The 20,712-nt window shown below is 40.9% G+C and overlaps 1 protein-coding gene across 1 annotated transcript in view; it reads left to right on the top strand.

Annotated features, from left to right (window-relative positions):
• The window catches only part of GIPC2 (GIPC PDZ domain containing family member 2), a 51,114-nt gene extending 34,496 nt beyond the window's left edge, over window positions 1-16,618 (top strand). Inside the window, exons 4-6 of the mRNA XM_048862296.2 lie at window positions 4,821-4,930; window positions 6,481-6,562; window positions 14,859-16,618. Coding sequence (XP_048718253.1) covers window positions 4,821-4,930; window positions 6,481-6,562; window positions 14,859-15,010 — 344 coding nt within the window. The 3' untranslated portion in view covers window positions 15,011-16,618. The remainder of the gene's footprint in view (window positions 1-4,820; window positions 4,931-6,480; window positions 6,563-14,858) is intronic.
• The last annotated feature ends 4,094 nt before the right edge of the window (window positions 16,619-20,712 follow it).

The raw sequence follows: 20,712 nt of genomic DNA, 5'->3' as shown, positions 1-20,712 counted from the left end.
TCTAATCTGGCTCAAGACTGTATTGAATGATTAGAACAGATGATAAATTTGGTTGGTAGAACAAGGGAAATTGGCAATAATGCAAAAATTAAAGGAAACAGTTCAGTTAAATGCTTGTACTATGACAAATCTGGCCACAAAAAGAAGGACTTCTATAAATTTAAGGCTGGCCAGGACAGACTGTTGAAGATGTCTAGTGAAAGCTTCTCTCTGAGTTTGGGAGATGGGGGAAGCACTAAACTGAATGTGGCCAATTTGAAACTGAACTCCCAGAAATGTGAATTATTTAAAAAAAAGGTAATCTACCTTGGGCACACAATTGGTTAGGAGGGAATTTCCACTGTCCCTCCTTCACCACACCCCCCAAAAGAGACTGTACAGAGCTTGCCAACTTCCCAGACACTCATAGATATGTAAAGTTTTATAGGGCTCTGCTCCTATCACAGAAGGATCATTTATAGGCTTGCCAATATTGCAAAACCACTGCATAGGATGGGTGAGAAAGGGAAGTCACTTCAGTGGCCAGCAGAGCGTGATGTAGCATTTTCAGAGTTGAAACAGGCTCTTAGCATATACATGTTTCAAAACCCCTTTCATATACTAGTGCTTTGGGTTCGGGGCAGTATTGACACAAGAACTCCAGAGACTTGAGAGGGTGGTAACTTCTTGCTGCAGAAGTCTGAATTTTGAGAGACATTATTGCAACACCCAGTATGAACTCCTAGGAACTCCAGCCTCATTCTGTACATGTTGTAAATTTGGAGATGCTTCTTCCTCACTATCAGCCTCAGTCAGTGCTTAATTTGTAATGAAGGAGGTGCCGGGGCTTAAGCAATTTTTTTACATTCATAACTGATGCGGCAAACCCAGAGGTGCCGGGGCTCTGAACTGCCAAGCCTGGAGGTGCTGGGGCTCAGCCTTGGCACAAATTAACCACTGGCCTCAGTTGTATAATTTTTTTCAGTTGTATACTGTTTGCTTGCTTGGATATAACCTATAATCAGCACAACTGCATCAGTTAAAAAGAGAGTAGGATTAAGGAAGAATACTGATGATATGCTAAACCTTTAAAACAAATTGCATCATAGCTGACTGGAAGCATTCCTGGGTTACATTCCAGTGGTTAAATCTATAGAATGTCTTCATCACTATTTGTATGGGAGGAGGGTTATGGTCAGGATGGAGCATGCTTCCCTGCAATAGCTTTTTAGATTCAGGAACCTGAGGGACAGCTTGCTTGGTAGTTGGAGAACTTCAGTGCTATGATTTCACAAACACACACAGGCCTGGCCATAAGCATGTTAATGCTGATGTCTTGTCCAGCTGACCTTCTTGGGAGGCTAATTGCAAACACTGCCCCAAGCAGAAGAGCAAGGAGTTAGTTGCTCAGGAGGATGGGTGTGCTGCTCTACCTCTGATTTGAAGAAGTGTCCATGTTCCTGGCTCATCTGCTAGAACAATGGGGATGGCTACCCCAGAATGGATCCCAGACCAACTAAAATCTTCCCAAAGAGATGACCCTGTTATCAGGATAGTGTGTGATTGGAAAAATCAACTGGAAAGTTAATTCCAGCCACCCTGGACTGTAGTGTCAACCAGACGTGCAAAACCCGTGGGAAAAAACTCAGAAATTGGGCTTGTTTTTGGCTTAATTGGCTTGTGATTTGCTTTTTGGCTTGTTGCTTGTTTTGTAGCTCATTGCTTGTTGCTTTTTTTTTTTTTTTTTTTGATCGGCTCCTGACAAGCAGGGGTAAGTGAAGGGGATGGGAAAGAGTGAGGGGTGCACAGCAGGCCCATCACAGTCCCAGACTGCACGTGTGGGGATCTAGTCACATAGAGGGTTGGGGTTCTTAGGGATTGGCTTGTTTTGGCCTTGTTTTGAAATAGGATTCGCTTGATTTTTGGCTTATTGTGAAAGTCAGGATGCTTATTTACCATGTGAAAGTTGGCAATTGTGATGTCAATTCATAATATAATATCACAGTAAAACTTTTCTGGACACAGTAGGAAAGCTTGGAATTTAAAGACAAAATACTGTATAGGAGATGACATAGGTGCTGGAACTAGGGAGGCTGGGTTGCTCCCGCACCCCCTGGCTTGAAGTGGTTTCCATCATATACAGGGTTTACAGTTTGGTTCTATGGCTTTCATTACCCCTGGGAGATGAGATAAACCAGTGGGTGATGGATACAGGTACCAGCTAATTGCACCAGATACATTAGAAAAGGTGGTTCTGTAGTTGTGTCATGATTTTAAAACTGCTGGACATTTGGGGATTGCAGAAACCTTAGCTAAGCTAAGGGAGAATTTCTGCTGGGTTGAATGCAGGCTGGATTTATAAAATTGGTGCAGGAAATACAATGCTTGCATTATAAAGAAGGGCCCCCTAAAACTGGGAGAGCTGCTTTGCAGCAGTATCTTGTGGGGTATCTGGTAATCAGTAGTGGCTGGTAGCTATGGACTGCTTCACAGAATGGCCTGAGGCTTATCCAATAAGAAATCAAGAAGTTGTAACAGTATTAGGGGTCCTAGTGAATGAATTTTTCAGCAGATTTGGAGTCCTGAGTGAGTTACACGCAGATCAAGGGAGAACCTTTGAATCCAGTGTTTAAACAGATTTGTAAGATTCTAAGGATTCGCAAAATTCTTACCACCACAGCACACCCAGGATCTAATGGGATGGTGGAAAGATGGAATAGGACTCTGGGGGGGTTTTAGCTGGCTACTTTTGTAGAACAGTACCAAACAGAGTGGAACTAGCAAAAATCCCATTCCTTTTGATAGTTTATAGGATAGCAGTCATTCAGAGTACACAGTGTACCCTAAGATTTCTCATGTTTGGGCATAAGCTAAGGACGGCAGAAAAATTCTTGTATGGAGTTCCTGAAGAGGAACAAATGGATTCGAACCATTTGGACCATGTAAAAACCCTACAATCGAAAACTGAAAAAGTTCAAACCTTTGCTAGGGAAAAGTTGATAGTCTCTGATAAGATAAAACGTTTGTATTATATAAGTTCATATGGGGAAACTTTTAAAAAGAGGGGACGTGGTCTGGGTACACAATCCTAGAAGAAAGTAGGGTAGGAGCCCTAAATTGGATAAACCTTGGGAGGCACCCTGTACAATACTAACCCAAATAAATAAAGTGGTGTACAGGGACCAGTTGGGTCCCAGGACTGAACACAGTTACCAATAAGGACCATTTGAGAAGATATCAGGGGAACAAAATTTCAGCTTGGCTGCTTCCTGAATCTGAGGTTGTAGCTGTGGAAGGTAAGGCTGGAAAAGTTGTTACGGAGGTGAATGCCCCATCAAAACAAAATGTGCAGGGTCAGTCGCAGCTTACAAATTCCACAAAAACAATAGATGTTCCTCAGGGGCTGATTGAAAAGAAACCCGGGAAGAGAAAAACCCCAAAGAGATTTGGGTGGGAATAAAATTCTTTTGGGGCTGATGTGAAAACATCTTGATAGACAACACTGTACATATGTAAATAGTCAACCTTGTATAATTTTTTATTTCTTTCTTTTCTTTCTGTTTGGGATGGGTTATTGGATATTGCCATTTTAGGCTTCATTGGGACGATAACCAAAGCTGAGTTGGGGGTGGGGGTGTTCCAAGCTGGGGAAGTCTTGTTATGGGTTGAGTTAAAACCTCCTTGAGATTGATAGGTGTGAACTCACCCTTCGATTAACATAATTGTAAACACAAGCCCCCACCTAAGAAAAAGAAGTGTGTGAACCCGCGCAAGTGCTTTTTTCGGTAAGTGTGGGGGAGGAGGTAGGAAGGCAGAGCACAGAGAAATCAGAACAGAGCGTGAGGTACTAGAACAGTGGTTCTCAAACTTTTGTACTGGTGACCACTTTCACATAGCAAGCCTCTGAGTGCGACCCCCCTTCCCTTGTAAATTAAAAACATTTTTTTATATATTTAACACCATTATAAATGCTGGAGGCAAAGCGGGGTTTGGGGTGGAGGCTGACAGCTCACGACCCCCCACGCAATAACCTTGCGACCCCCAGATGGGTCCCAACCCCCAGTTTGAGAACCTCTGTACTAGAACCTGGTGACCACAGTGTGGCCCTGGAAGAAACTAGAAAGAGATCCCTTGGGTCTGTTGGCTACAGAGGCTTGGAGCTGTAACCGAAGAAACTGCTCCTTTTGTTCTTGATTCTGAGTTTGGAGAATTAGGACTTTGTACATTCTTTGTAAATAAACAAGATTGCATCAAAGAAAATACCAGATACCATCAATTTGTACTTGCAACTGCAACATCCCCAGGCCCTGCACTTTGACTAGCCTCTTGGGTCAAAAAGGGATAACAATGTAATCCTGGAAGAAAGCTAAACCTATTGAGCAGGAATCTACCTCTTAGTGTGGACCACAATGCAGGACTGAAGTCTGAGAATTCTGCCCGAGTAAAAGCTGCATGATTTTTACCAATTCCCAATACTATTTAATGAATAAAGATTTGCTCTAGAACAGAGAACTAAATTTATTCAAATATGCACAAATATAGTAGAATGAACTATGCCTACATAGATGCATTTTTCAAAGGAGAGTCTTAATTTTATTGCAGAGTAATTTCTTTGTGCTTGTAAAGCATCTGAGTAGGATTCCACAAGGGCTGAGCGGTCCAGTGTAGTGACTCTTAATGCACAATTGGGGCCCAAATTATATCTAAAATATTGTAAATTATAAATTCAAGTTGCTCTAGATTTTAAGTAGATCTAAAAGTTGAAGCTACTGAGTCAGCTAAAGCGTACTTATTTAATTCTAATTAAATGGTACATTTAACGGTTGTACTTTTGTTTTTAGAAATGATTGAACCAAGGTTAAAAAGTGGAACTCTATCAGAGGCTAAAATCTCCAAGGGAAGAGAAACACTTCGATTGAGATTCAAAGGTCCTGCCACTGTGGAGGAAGTGGTATGTTTCTACTGGGGTAGTAATGAGAGCATTTGAAACTTTTAGCATCTGTTAAATTTATGTAAAACATCAGATTTATCCTTCAGCAAAGTTTATGTGGCAAAATGGGATTTTCTTGAAAAATTCCAGCACAGCAAAATCTCAGTGTTTCTTACTTTGTTAAATGTCACTAAAAGTTTGTTTAAAGCTACAGTCAGTACTGATGTCAGAAATAAAAATAGTGGGTAATGGAACAAGGTGGCTCATTAGGAAATGTGGAATATTTATAGAAATAAATTTAAAACCATATTTCTTGTGGCATACATATCAATGCTGTGAACTCTCGTGATTCTATTACAGGTCTCACAATATTTATTTCTCCCTTCCTCCCCCACCGCCCTTTTAAAGCCCCAGTTCCTAGAGCCATACGATTATGTGAGAATTTCAACTTGCATTTTAACAAAACAGTTTCTAAACCTGATGGCTATGGAGAAAACCTAGAAAATATGAACCCCAAACAGCTCAAAGCCCGTAAGGCAAATAAAAAGTTTCCAAAATGTATTCCTTTTAATAAACGTTATTTTTTAAGATAATCGTGATTTTTTTAGAGAGTCTAACTCATGATTTTTGAATGCTTGGAGTCTGCAATACAGATACTTATGTATACTGTGCAAATATCTGACCCTTTAAATCATTCAGAGATTAGATTGTTCTGTGTTTGTTCAGCACCTAGCACAATGAATAGGTCCATGAATAGGACTCCTCTGTGCTAAAGGTGGTAGTAATAATAATAATAAGTTTCAGTAATAAATTTATCAGCATCCTTTATCTGGAGTTTATAGGAATATTAAATTATCTTTGACCAAGGAAACATCTTTCAGCATTACCCTTCGTCGCTTTCAGTTATTATATCTCATTACTGATAACTCGAAACATGAAAGATGACTGAATCTTTTGGCATTTGTCAGGGAAGTGAAAGGCATGTCACATCTGTTTTCCAGCCATATAGTAAGCTAGCAATGGCATATCTTAGCCAAAAAGTAGGTAAGTGTCACAGGGCTGGCCCTTTAAGAGGTGTCAGATGCCCTGCCTGCCTGCAACAGGCTCTGCTGAAGGGAAGGAGCCAGCCCAGCTTTGCCTGGGGCTAGCTAACTACTTAAGTAGCTGACTCCCCTTAAAGGGCTAGCTCTGTGACAGTGAATCACATGCTTCTCACTTCATTGATGTGCATGCCCAAAATGCTGAATCCACCTGTCAGATGGAGGGATTTGAAATATATATCTTCTGTTCTACTCATGCAGAGTCACCGGGAAGTCAGATGTTTCTCACTAACTGTATTGTATTGTATTACTATTTCACCCTTGACTTTTTTGGGTTGGGGGTCGAGGGTAAATCTTAACCAAAACCCAAAACATTAAGATAGAAGATTTGCTTGCAATTTATTCATAATAAAAAGGGAATAAATCAGATCCTAAATGCAAAATCTGGATTAATTTGGGTATCTTGTAATTTTTGAAATTTGTAACCAAGATGTAGCATTTTAAACTCTTAAGTGTTTTGTTTCAATAAAGCACTCTGAAATTGAAGAAAAAGCAATAAAAAAAGTAGATGACCTTCTTGAAACATACATGGGAATAAGAGATACTGAGCTAGGTGAGTATTTAATTAATGTATTTAGAACTGCTATTTGATTAAATTATATTCCTCTGCTTTGTTGTTGTAATTAATCCCTATCAAATCCTTCCTCTTCTATGCAATATGTATATGTAGTTGTGTGGATTATTGGATAGTGTGTATTATTGCTCTGGTTTATACCACAAAGATATCTCTTTCAGTGGTCAAACAGAAGTATCAAGGGCCAGTGGTAAAAACGAGGCAGCAAAAACAGAATTTTATCTTAGTTACACTATTACACAACGCTAAGCACCTAAGATTCCTTAGCAGTGGAAAGATTATCAGCTGTCGCAAATCTTTTCAATCAATATGTAATTTCATTTTCATACACTACTATAAATGTGATTAGTTGCCCATGGAAATGAAATATGAGGAAAGGATTCATTCAGAGAATGCCAGTAACTGTTCAACTAGGAATTTCGCTCATTACTTATCCCAGATTAGCCAAAAATACAAATCACCACAAGCGTGATAGTTATTCAACAGACAAACGATTAAAAGCTTTATCATTGACCCCTACCCCCATTCTGTTCTGTTCTCCAGGGGCTTTTGATGTCAGATAATATTGCTATTCAATCTCCATTAAACTGACATCTTTCATAGTGTGATTGTGTTTAGAATACAATGCTCCTAATTTTAATTCAGAGGTTTAAAAAAGAAATGAGAAAGTAGCATCCATTATAACACATAATGGAGTCAAATAAGATCAAGCCATAATATTTGTCCAGTTAAGGATCTTGTACAGCGTGAAGTTTCAGGAATGACTAAGTGCACATAAATACCTAAATAGGTACAATGCTTTAAACTCAGTGGCAATGCAATTTGGCAGGTAGTGTTAGGGGAACATTTTCAAAGACACAAAGGGCCATTAGACTCCCAATTGCTTTCAGTGGCAATTATGCATGTAACTCATTTGTGCCTTTAAAAATCTGTCCCATATACCATTTTACTAGAGTTCCATTCAGGTCTATGCAGAATGTGTCCCCGAGTTTGGAAATGCATTGTTCTTAACAATTTTAAGGGTACAATGGAAACTGAGCCAATAGACTCTGCTTCTTATTTAAAAATGAATGAGCCAGTGAAGGCCTCCACAAACGATTCTAACACTGGTGTGTGGTGTCTGGTGAGTGAATGGAAATTGTTCTTTGATTGGTGGGGCAAGAGAGACTCCTCCCTGAATGATGACAGTGAAGGCCACTTATAGAATTGCTCCTCTAAAGCTGAGGTCTCAGACACATGGGGCTACCTGGGACTCTTTCTTCTATCCTGGTGATGGTTTGATCATGGAAGACTGCTCCTACTACCAAATCGGACAGAAGAGGATGGGAAGCTTATGTCAATAGAACCCAATCCCAGAAGAACTCTTCTGCCATTGATGGAAAGTTCATGACAAAGATGACTTCCTTTCCAACTTGGGATCTCTTCTCCAGTGCTTACGGAAAATCACCCTGTCCTTCCATGTTGCTTATCTATTAGTATGTCTCAGGATGCTGTATTTGGTCCCTTCTTCTGCTCCTTTAGTACCCTCTCTAGCACTTTAGGCAACCTCATCAGTCCTCTCTGCCTCTATTCAGATTATTCCTAAATCTACTTTTCAACCCTTTACCTCCACCCCTCTCTCCAGTCTCATATCTCTAAACATCTCTGACATGTCTATTGGGATGTCTTACCACTATCTCAACTCTGCCCAAAACTTCCATCCAGTTCTTCTTATCCGTCCACCACCTCTATTCTTCATCGCAATTGACAGTTCTACTCTTCTTACTTTCTCTGAGGCTTTCAACCCTGATGTCATAGAATCACAGAAATGTGGAAGGAACCTCAAGAAGTCATCTAGTCCATCCCAGCCACGCTGAAGCAGAATTAAGTACAACCTAGAATGACCCTGATAAGTATTTCTTTAACCTGTTCTTAAAAATCTCTAATGGGATTTCACAACTTCTGTAGGTAACCTGTATCAGTACTTAACTATCCTTATTAATAGAAAGTTTTTCTTATATCTAACCTAAATCTTCCTTACTGCAAACTAAACTGATTACTTCTTGTCCTACCTTCAGTGGACATGGAGAACAATTGATCTTTATAACAACCTTTTACATATTTGAAGACTGTTATCATGTTCCCCCTCAGCCTTCTCTTCTCGAGACTGAACTTCCCCATTTCTTTCAACATGTCCTCATAGGACATGTTTCTAAATCTCATATAATTTTTGTTGCTGTCCCCTGGACTTTTTACAGTTTGTTCACATCTTTTTTAATATGTGGGGCCCAAAACAGTACTCCAGCTGAGGTTTCAGCGGTGCCAAGCAGAGTGTAACAGTTACCTCCTGTGTGTTACATATGCCACTCCTATTAATAAATTGCAGGGTGACATTTGCCTTTTTTACAATGGCATCATGCTGTTGACTCATTCTGTTTGTGATCCACTATAACCCACAATTTTTTTCTGCAGTATTATTGCCTTGCTGATTATTCCCCATTTTGTACTTGGGCATATGATTTTTTCCCCTCCTAAGTGTAGTACTTTGTGTCTCTATCTCCTTCTCACATAATAGTATCTCATTAACATCTTATCAGCAAAATCTCTACCATCTTCAGTATCCCTGTTGCTAAAACGCTTCTCTGTACCTGGTCATCTCTCTCTTTGACTTTTGTATCTTTCTTTTCAGCCTCCCTTATTCTCACCTGCTCTCCCACCAATCTATCCAACATGACTCTGTGAAAGCTCTTTTCCTTTCCAACTGCTCTGAGTATCATCACTCTCCTTTATTGACTTCACTTGCTTCCTGTCTCTCCCCCAATTAAACGGCCTTTCCCCAAGAATCTTTGTTGTCCTCTTGTGTTCTTGTGTTTTTTGTCTTGTATATTCTATGCTGTAAGTTATTTGGAGTAGGGGGATGTCTTTTCTGAGTACTGCAAACCCAGTGTATGTTTATGATGCAATATGACTGTTAGTTAATTATGAGGGAGAATAACAGGCATTTTGTGGGAAAGAAAAGAGCAAGTGTGTCTAAAAACAGAATCTATGTGGTTTCTGTTCCTGTCTTTGGTAGGTTGTGGCCTAGTTAAAATTGGCACCTGATTAAAATGAAACAATAAAGAAACTGGTTTCTAGGGATTCTTTTAAATATTTTGGATGGTTGTGTTAGACATGTAGTCAAAACCAAGGGATTCTCACCACCTGCTAAAGGCAGTGATGCACTTGAAATATATTGTCTGGAATGTCTCATTGGTATTAGGAAAGGGAATTATTTCTCTCTTTTTTTATTAAAGGCACAGGCCAGAACCACATATTGCTTGGATATTTTTGATGTGGGCAAATCATAGTGCGCATTATTCATTGCTAAATAAAAATTGTTGATTCAGTTCAGACTTCTAAAGTCATTTTATTAAGCTGGACTTAGGCTCGTTTATGGGGTAGGACTTAGGTGGCAATGAAGCCTCCAAATAGTTAAGTGTGCAGTAAGTGCTAGCCGGTTGCTGTCTAGGAGTGAAAGTGCATAAAAAGTTGAATGAGAATGGCAGGCAGATCGGACGACTCATAGATTCATAGATACTAAGGTCAGAAGGAACCATTATGATCATCTAGTCTGACCTCCTGCACAATGCAGGCCACAGAATCTTACTCTCCCACTCCTGCGAAAAACCTCGCACCTATGTCTGAGCTATTGAAGTCCTCAAATCGTGGTTTAAAGACTTCAAGGAGCAGAGAATCCTCCAGCAAGTGACCCATGCCCCATGCTACAGAGGAAGGTGACAGACCTCCAGGGTCTCTTCCAATCTGCCCTGGAGGAAAATTCCTTCCCACCCCAAATATGGCGGTCAGCTAAACCCTGAGCATATGGGCAAGATTCACCAGCCAGATACTACAGAAAATTCTTTCCTGGGTAACTATGGTCCCAACCCATCTAACATCCCATCACAGGCCATTAGGCCTTTTTACCATAGCACATCAGAAGTATTATATGGTGTCAAAAGTGAAACTCAAAGGAAACTTCACCTCAGATGTTAAGTGTGAATGGGACTATATCAGAAAATAAGAAAAAGTGGGTAAAACATCAGAGTAGCTATGCGTCTATATATTCTAGCAGAGGTCACTATAGTTGACTTTTCAATAGACTTCTGTTCTAACACCCCGTTTTCAATCACTTCTTATAACTTATTGAAATTCATGGTTTGGGGTGATATTTCCCAGGCTTGGCTTTTGCCTCAAGGTGGATTGTTTAGCAAAGTTTGAGGAAAAATGCCTCGGCCTTTTGAGTGTGAGGAGAATAGGGAATAAATACACTTTCCCCCTTAGAATAAAATCCTTCCAACCTTGTACTGTGCAGCTATTATAAGAAGCAGTTGGGGTAAAAAAGTGGAAAACTGACACTGTCTGTGAACCAATAAGATTTACTTAAAAAAATTATATGGAAATAGCTCTCCCTGACAAGTGCCTTTTTAATGTTTTAACGAACACTGGTCTGATTTGCTGTTGCAATTATCCATGGAAAATTGGACTCTGTAAAGATCAGTACATACTTCATGGAGTTTTCTCACTAGGCCATAAAGGACTTATTGAAAGGAAACCATATACTGTGAATGCACACATGGCTAAATTAGTCTCACAGTGAAAAATGAAATGAAAGTACTCAGTGTATGAGGAGTCCTTGTTTTATTTACTGCTAAGGTGTGCAGGGAATGAGGCAGGACTCAGCCTCACACATGCAAGAACCTTAGTGGGACTTGAGAAAATCAAGAAGGATTTGGTTCTACATCTTGCACTACCATTTAACATACCGTAGTAAGGTAATTCCGCTCTACAGACACTATAGGTCAGCCTCAAGCTATTGTGAAAGTAACACACCTACTACTAAAGTTATGATAATTCCTCTCAGAAATTTCAGATTTCATAATATCACATGTATCTGAGCAGAAGAAGTTGCTTTAATGAGAATAATATATATAATGTACCACGGGGGCACTGACATTATGATTACCATTGAGGAAGCACTTTTATTACAAGGTCTTGTTCTGAAAAATCTCACTGACTGGGCTGAAATTTCTCATGGGTGTTTCAGCTCTATGGTCACTTTTTAAAAAAAATTTAGTTAAACCTCTAATTAGATATTTTTGAGATGCTATTTCTGCTCTTTGAATAACTCATTTTTTAAAATTTCACTTAGCAGCAACGTTTTGGTTTATTCCCTCCTCCGCATGGAACCGTTTAGTTTAAACAGGGTTAATAACTTCTGGGAGTCAGGGGGGAATCTCAACGAGCGCTGTGAAAATCTCAGGAATTTCAGTTCGCCAGGACGTTTGACTGCACATTCAAACTCAAAGTAAAATTCAGTCAAAACTACTGATTCAATTATTTTCACCCAGAGCGATCCAAGTTTACTCATAACTTGTCACATCTTCACATAAGTCAGCTCTGGTTTGCCAAAAGTTCATGAACATCAGTGAACTTGGGAGGAGTTTCATGTTAAGAAAACTTGAAACCAGGAGACGCTCACATGGTTTTGATCAGACAGATTTACAGGCTCCAGACCTAACTCACAGGTAGAGATCCTCTGCTAGTGGTTTTATGCTTCTGTTACCTTGGTCAGGCACTGTTGCATATGTTGTTTTACATCCCTCTAAGTGGAAAGTTTATAGGGGTTTTCGAATCCTTCCAAATGTGACAATAGTATTTTCTCTGTGGTGCTTGGGAAAACAGTGACTTGAGTATTGGATGGATCACAAAGTTTCAGTTAATATCAGCTCGCAATTTAAGAAAAAGACATGAGCCAATAAAAGCAGAAGTGTTTTTGAATTGATTTGATTCTAGGCTGTAATATTCTCCATTGTTGTGAATATGGCCTGAGGCTGTGACATCTAAACAAATATCTCAGTGAGCAAGCTGTATTCAAAGGCCCAGTTCTTGGTTGTGCTGAGACTGCTTTGCATAGCTTTGCAAGCACCCAGCATCCCTAATATTATCTCAGCCATCCACTGAAGGATTCTCCCTGACTAAGGGGTCCTTGTCTGCATAGAGCTGCTCTTGTGTGCTCTTGTGGTGCAGGCAGCATGGCCAAGGCATCCCTGGGCCTTGGCAATCTCCAACTGCTGTAACAGGCCCCTGGGGACATTGGTAGCAGGCATAAAGTTAGAGCAGCCTTCTCTAATTGATCCTGGGTTCTAGACCAGTGCCCCGATGGTCCAGGGTTGGGAGGGTACAAAGGGCACCCCCGTGTTTCCCCCCATCCTGAACGCCACCGATTACTCCTTGGCAGAAGCTGAAGATGGAGCCCAACATAATTAACATAAGTGTATCCGTTTCCAATCTGAAACCTGTGTCTCGATCACATTTTCTCATACTCTGCTGTTTTGTGAAAGTAAATGCTGGCTCACACCCACATACAGGGTTAATGTTGCTCTATTAGCAGAGCTTCAGCAGTCAGCTCTGCGCCCTAACAACCTTGTGCACTAGATGTGCTAGTTGTCTTAGATTACAATACAGTGGCTTTAAAGGGATGCATCGTCCTATCCTTCTTCTAAGGCTTTACAAATACACTAGGGCCTAATGCACATTTTTCTATAGTTTTGTTCTCATATCTGCCTTAATAGCACTACTGCTGTTTCAGTACAGCAAATCTTCCTAACTGATCTTGCCACAGCGTAATTTCCAAGGCTATTTGTGTTCCTTTACTCTGAAACGATGTTAAAGAGACCTGCTTTTCAAAATTCCTAACGACAAATCAGATATTTTTGCCCCCCCCGCTGGATCTTCATTTGCACCTGAAATCTCTCCATGTTTAGTATCTTTTTACTAACTTTTTGTAAACTGATTAAGTTTATCCTATACATTCTTGAGGGTTTTTTCCCAAGCACCTTGTAGCTATTTTGAAAGTGTTAATTCTGCTTTGTGTGGCAGAAGCCCTCTGGCATCTTCTCTTTGCCTTGCAATTTTCTTATAATCAATTTTTGTGTATTCATCTTTCAAATGAGAATATTTCAGATAATGCTGATAATTTCAGATAATGCAGAGAGCTTTTTCTTTTCATCTGTAGATCTCAAAGCACTTTACAGACAAGGTAAGTATCATTATCCCCATTTTATGTATGGGGAAACTGAGGTACAGATAGGTGACATGACTTACCCAACATCACTCAGAAGGCTTTTGGCCCAGTAGGGAAAGAACTTCGGTTTCTTGAGCCCCAGTCTATTCACTGGGCCATACTACATCTCTGTTTCCTTCTGTATCCATTGCTTGGCCAACCTGGAGTGCTCTGCCCTCTGTTTTCTGCCTTTTATATAGCAGAGAGATTTACTTTTTCCTGTCCAGGGTTTGAATTCTTTCATCCTAGAAAAGATGTAGTGTTTTCAGTGTTTTTTCTTGTCGTATTTACAATGTTCCTTTTCAAATGCTGGGCAAGCTGAATATGCTCCTGATTAGGGTGACCAGATAGCAAGTGTGAAAAATCGGGACGGGGGTGGGGGGTAATAGGTGTCTATATAAGAAAAAGCCCCAAAAATCAGGATATCTGGTCACCCTACTCCTGATTGGGGTCTGATTCACCCTGACTTCTGCAAGTGTTTGGAAACCAGTCTGCATGCCTTTTGTGTACAGGTTGTATGTTGCTCTCCATGCTCAGGTCCTGTGAATTCTCCACTTCCACAGATCATCCAGTGTCCAACAGTGTGGTTATTTTAACCTTTGGCTTGCTAAAAGCTGTTCTGTGAAGCCCAGTTGATTAAATGTGTTGCACTTTTGCATCTTGATCTCACAATTAAAATAACTGAATTTATGATAAGTAGTTGGTGTCACAATCTGGCATAAAAATTCTGACATCCTGGAAGAGACATTATGTTATGAAGGGCTGTGTCACTTTTTCTGGTTCTTTAGCCCCAGACCTGGATTTACTTTCACAAGACACTACAGTTAGTAGTAAGGATACTGAATCTGTGCTGAGCAAAGGAGAAATGAACCAGAACTAAACAGAACATGAACAAGATCAGGAAGAATTTGTCCCTAGGAATTCAACCACGCTGTCCCACATAGCAGAGCACTTGTGATTAAGGGGGAGATTTAGGAGCATGAATCCTGTTGACTCTCTTTTGGGACTTGCGCTCCTAAATCTTGTTAGATGCATTTTAAAATCTCCTCTAAGCAGACCTTTCTCAGTGTTTAAAATATATTATTTTGAAATGTTACAATGAGCATGTAATTTAACTATAAATTTCTTTATAGTCTTTCTATATATCTGTGTTTGTGGGCTGGTTATTTTTGTTTTTGTTTGTTTGTTTTTAAGCTGCAACAATGGTAGAAGCAGGAAGAGACAAGAACAATCCAGATGAATTTGCTGTTGCACTTGATGAAGCTCTTGGAGACTTCGCATTTCCTGATGAGTTTGTATTTGATGTATGGGGAGCCATGGGTGATGCTAAACAAGGACGATTTTAATGAGAAATGTACAATTTATTAATTGCTGTTTGAAGATAAAATTGTTTTTAAACAATTATGGGATCAGAATTTCAGTTTATTAATATAAACTATAGGCTGATGCTGTACATATTTGAAATATTCCCCTTTAAAACCTTTTGCAAAGTAGTATTTTCTGGGTACGAGTTTTGAAAAACCTTGTATAGCATCCAGTTATGCTGAAAACTACACATTTAAAAACAAATATTTAATCTACTTTTATGAATTAATATATGGAACAGTTCCATGGTTTCTGTTTAGTATTCCATTGATCCAGTATTTTTTTTCACATGTGCAGTATATTAAAAGTATTTTGCAGTTCTCTGAAGAGGTGTTAGACATATATAATAAAGAGCTAGGGCTATTTCATCTTTTTTAAAGAGACGCTTATAAAACTTGATAATATAAAAAAGTACTCAGATGTGCTATAACTCAATAATCCTCTGTTCCCTCATGTACACTTTGCTATACATCTAACCCCTTCTTACTGCTGTGTATGAAGGAGTGCTTTTCCTTACAGAAAGTTGGGAAGAGGCTACCCTTTGTATGCGGTGAGGTTCAGAAAAAGCTTCCCCTCAACCCTGAGGCTTCATTTGAGGTCTGAGACACTTTGGATGGAAATGATTTGTTTTAATTTGGTGTGTAATATAAGATGCCTAAGTACTACTGTGGTGGGTCTATTAGAAATGAATAGGACAGATTGTAGATCAGTCTCTGTCTGCCATATTCCTGCATCAAAGTCTTCTGGACAACAAAAGAACACCCAAAAGCCAGCTGCACCTATTTATTCGCACACGTACGTAATGGCAGGGATGTGGCACTGAATGCTGTGGCATATGACGACTCATGTGCTTATTGGAGTTAAGCATGTGCGTGAGCGCTTTGCTGAATCAGGATCTTAGTTTCTCCTGTTGTTTGTGTGGCTTTCTCGTGAAACATGGGAGAGAGAGAAAAATTTAAAAATACATTAAAAACAGGAAAATGTGATTTGTAAAATCACAAAAAAAAGTGGCAGCATGGACACAAAGGCCAGGCTTAAACTTGAAACTACTTTTAACTCATTTTTTCAAATAGGTTGGATATCAAGTTGTCAGTGTCCTTTCAGAAAATCATGTTGTACATAAGCACATTTCTTTCTCTCTTTTATATATCAGTAATAAGACCTATGATTATTAAAGGGGATCATTTTTTAAAAAATCCAATTTATCTATATTTACTCCCGTGTTTACTGTTTGTGTTCAATCCATTTCAGTTTCCTTTTTAATCAGTTTCATATTGAGGTTTTCAGTGTTGCAATGTTTGGATTTTAAACAAGGCAGAAGGATACTTTCAACTGTTTTTTCAATAGGTTTTGTTTTGTTTTCTGTTTGTTTTAAATTGTGGAAATATATTGATCTTGGAATTTATAAAAGCTTGTTTTACATAATTTAAACATGGGCCAAATGATGGGTGACAAGATCCCTTTACAACAAAGCTGAAGAAAAAAGTGGGACCTTATCTGTGCAAGTACTGTAGTTTTTCAATGTTCTTTTATATTAGAACAAGCATATAAAATAAATACTATTCCAAAAATAAAGTTTTCTAAATTTCTGTCTAGTTGTTGCTTTTTCCCCTGTGAACCGTCAATAGAAAAAGTTTTTCATTATCTTCCTGTGGCTGATTGAAATGGATGTAACAAGTGCCCACACATTACATGCTAATTAAATGTTTCTAAAAATATGACACTTACAAAATGGCACAGCCTGTACTAGAACCTGAAAGGTGCCATTTTGGGACCTGACTCATAACTCTTGGTTACTAAAGAGGTTGCTGAACTAATGAAAATGGTACACTTGGTGTCCACGGAAATGGACACAGCGGCTTAGACAGCTAAGTCAACACACTTATTGGCTACCCTTTTTTATCCTGCATTTTATAAAAATGGTATCTTGTGTTCAGTATCTCAATAACATATACGACATAGGTAGCATGGATATCTGACTTAGTAGTTCATTTCCATTTTTCATCTATACATAAATGTGACATCAAATGGAAATCAAGATGCCTTATTATCTTTCAAAACATCTAAAAAAAGGGGTAGGTAATTATTTTTCATGATTCTTTGTAATGATGGAGTTAGTAAAATAATGTGCTCTGACCAGTGAGATATACTTGCTGTGCTGTACTAAATGAGAGGATTTCTTTAATTTCCTTTGAGAATAAGTGCATCAGAGCAATAAGTCTCAGTTCTTTTCAGAGGATGGACAATATAAGAATGTTCTAAGTTCATTTATACAGATACTGAATTGAGTGGAACTTGGGGCATCTACTCGGGGTAGGGGCCTGAAGCGTGTTTGCATGCATGTGTGTTGAAGTGGCACTTGCTGGCAATCTGCAGAGAGCTGCCAGGTTACATATTGCAGGGTCGTCCTCCTCCTCGCTTTCCAGCTTTTTATTGCATCGAAAATGGTGTAAAATGCATATTTCTTCGTATAAACAATTGTTTGAGTTGCTATGATTGGATGTTAAATGGAACATGAGTTGTCCATAATATCTCTCCTTTAAGATGTGGTTCACATTATGGAACAAAGTGAGAACCCCTGATTTAACTGTGAGCAAGCCAAGGGTAATTTAAGTTCAAAAAATGAAAAGCTAGAATTGCTCAAGATAGTTAAGGTCCAGGCAGACTGCGAAGAGCTACAAAAGGATCTCTCAAAACTGGGTGACTGGGCAACAAAATGTCAGATGAAATTCAATGTTGATAAATACAAAGTAATACACATTGGCATAGACACTGACTCCATGGGTGCTCTGGGGCTGGAGCACCCACAGGGAAAAATTAGTGGGTGCTCTGCACCCACCGGCAGCCAAGCTCCCCTCCCCACCCCCCCGCCTCACCTCCGCCTCTGCCTCCTCCCCCTCGTGGGCCGCGTCCCCGCTCCTCTGCTACCTCCCAGGGCTTGCTGCCGCCAAACAGCTGTTTGGAGGCATAGCAAGCTTCTGGAGGGAAGTGAGAGGAGCGGGAATGTATCACGCTCAGGGGAGGAGGCGGGGCCAGGGCAGGGATTTGGGGAAGGAGTTGGAATAGGGGCAGGGAGGGGGTGGAGTTGGGGCGGGGACTTTGGGGAAAGGGTTGGAATGGGGGCGGGGTGGGGCTGGAGTCAGAGGCGGGTTGAGCACCCACCGGTGCAAGCAGAAGTCGGCACCTATGCACATTGGAAAACATAATCCCATACAAAATGATGGGGTCTAAATTGGCCGTTACCACTCAAGCAAGAGATCTTGGAGTCACTGTGGATAGTTCTCTGAAAACCTCCACTCAATGTACAGCGGCAGTCAAAAAAGCAAACGGAATGTTGAGAATCATTAAGAAAGGGATAGATCATAAGACTGAAAATATTATATTGCCTCTATATCAATACTGAATACTGTGTACAGATGTGGTTGCCCCATCTCAGAAAAGATATACTGGAATTGGAAAAAGTTCAGAAAAGGGCAACAAAAATGATTAGGTCAGAGGTGGGCAAACTATGGCCCCTCGGCCACATCTGGCCCGTAGGACCCTCCTGCCTGGCTCCTGAGCTCCTGGCCCGGGATGCTAGCCCCCAGCCCCTCCCCTGCTGTTCCCCTCCCCCGCAGCCTCAGCTCACTACGCCACCGGCACAATGCTCTCGGCGGCGGGGCTGCAAGCTCTTGTCAGGCCGCGGCTCTGCAGCTGCGCTGCTCGACCCGGTGCTCTGTGCTGCGCGGTGCCGTGGCTGGCTCCAGCCGGGCGGCACGGCTGCCTGGCCTGGTGCTCTGGGCAGCACGGCTGTAGCTCCACCAGCCACCCGTGATCCAGGCAGTGCGGTAAGGGGGCAGGGAGCAGGGGGGTATGGATAGAGGACAGGGGAGTTTGGGGTGGTGGTCAGGGGACAGAGGTGTGGATAAGGGTCGGGGTGGTCAGAGGGCAGGGAACGGGGGTTGAATAGGGGCAAGAGTCCCAGGGAGGGCAGTCAGGAAGGAGAGGGGGGATTGGATGGGGCAGCGGGGGGCAGTCAGGGGCAGGGGTTCGGGGGGGTGGTCAGGGAGAAGGGGTGGTTGGATGGGGCAGGGGTCCCCGGGGGGGGAATGAGAGGAGGGGTTGGATGGGGCGGCAGGGGGCAGTCAGGGGTGGGGGGTCCAGAGGCGGTCAGGGGACAGGGAGGGAGGGATGGGGCAGGGGTCCCAGGTGGGATTGTCAGGGACAGGGAACGGGGGTTGGATGGGGCAGGAGTCCCAGGGGGGCTGTCAGGGGGTGAGAAGCAGGGGGGGTTAGATAGGGGGCAACAACCTCCCCTAACCAGCCCTCCGTACAATCTCAGAAACTCGATGTGGCCGTCAGGCCAAAAAGTTTGCCCCCCCCGGATTAGGGGTATGGAATGGCTGCCATATGAGGAGAAATTAATAAAACTGGGACTTTTCAGTTTAGAAAAGAGACGATTAAGGGGGGATATCATAGAGGTCTATACAATCATGACTGGTGTGGAGAAAATAAATAAGGAAGTGATATTTATTCCTTCTCATAACACAAGAACTAGGGGTCACCAAATGAAATTAATAGGCAGCAGGTTGAAAACAAACAAAAGGAAGTATTTTTTCACACAATGCACAGTCAATCTATGGAACTCCTTGCCAGAAGATGTTGTGAAGGCCAAATCTATAACAGGGTTCAAAAAAGAACTAGATAAATTCATCTAGGATAGGTCCATCAATGGCTATTAATCAGGATGGACAGGGATCATGTCCCTAGCCTCTGTTTGCCAGAAGCTAAAAGTGAGTGACGGGGTGGATCGCTTGGTGATTTTCTGTTCTGTTCATTCCCTCTGGGGCACTTGGCATTGGCACTGTTGGAAGACAGGATACTGGGCTAGATGGACCTTCACTCTGACCCAGTATGGCCGTTCTTATGTTCTCTTACACGTGTAATTCTAAAAGAAGAATTGCGAGACAACTCATTAACTGCTATGGGGTTCCAACCTGCTCCCACTGAAGTTGATGGACTGAGCTTACAGTGTGCAAAACACAGCAGGCAAGGAATATCTTACACTTTTAAGGGAATGAATATTGTGATTACAGCTGGACTTACTGAGGTATCTTTAGTACTCCAGATGTCATTACAATGACAGAGCTGGTGACTTTATAGGATTCATTATAGTGTAATTATGCAGAAGTTTGAAGATTTATAATTGGAGTCGTGGACAAAATCTTGAGAGAGTAGGCTATGCCATCTGAAAAATATGAAATAAGATACACAGCTGTCTTAGGAACTGAAAGTAAATAAAAAGAATAATGAATAATCCCACCCACCACTTAAAATCTACACATGTAAGAGCTATCCTCTCTGACTCAAACCATCAAGGATGAATGAATTGTGACAGAATACTAGAAATTTGATAACATCCACGATCCCACGTTCAGCATCACATAGAACCTGCAAGTTGGTGGACTGATGTGTCCTTTATAGCACAAATAATAATAATTAATAATTTCATCATCAACAAAGTGAGAACCCCTGATTTAACTGTGAGCGAGCCAAGGGTAATTTAAGTTCAAAAAATGAAAAGCTAGAATTGCTCAAGATAGTGGAGGCCCAGGAAGACTGCAAAGAGATACAAAAGGATCTCTCAAAACTGGGTGACTGGGCAACAAAATATCAGATGAAATTCAATGTTGATAAATGCAAA

The sequence above is a fragment of the Caretta caretta genome, chromosome 8, assembly GCF_965140235.1.
Source record: "Caretta caretta isolate rCarCar2 chromosome 8, rCarCar1.hap1, whole genome shotgun sequence".
NCBI lineage: Eukaryota > Metazoa > Chordata > Testudines > Cheloniidae > Caretta > Caretta caretta.
Note: the sequence above shows the minus strand (reverse complement) of the source record. Positions and strands in the feature narration are given on the sequence as shown.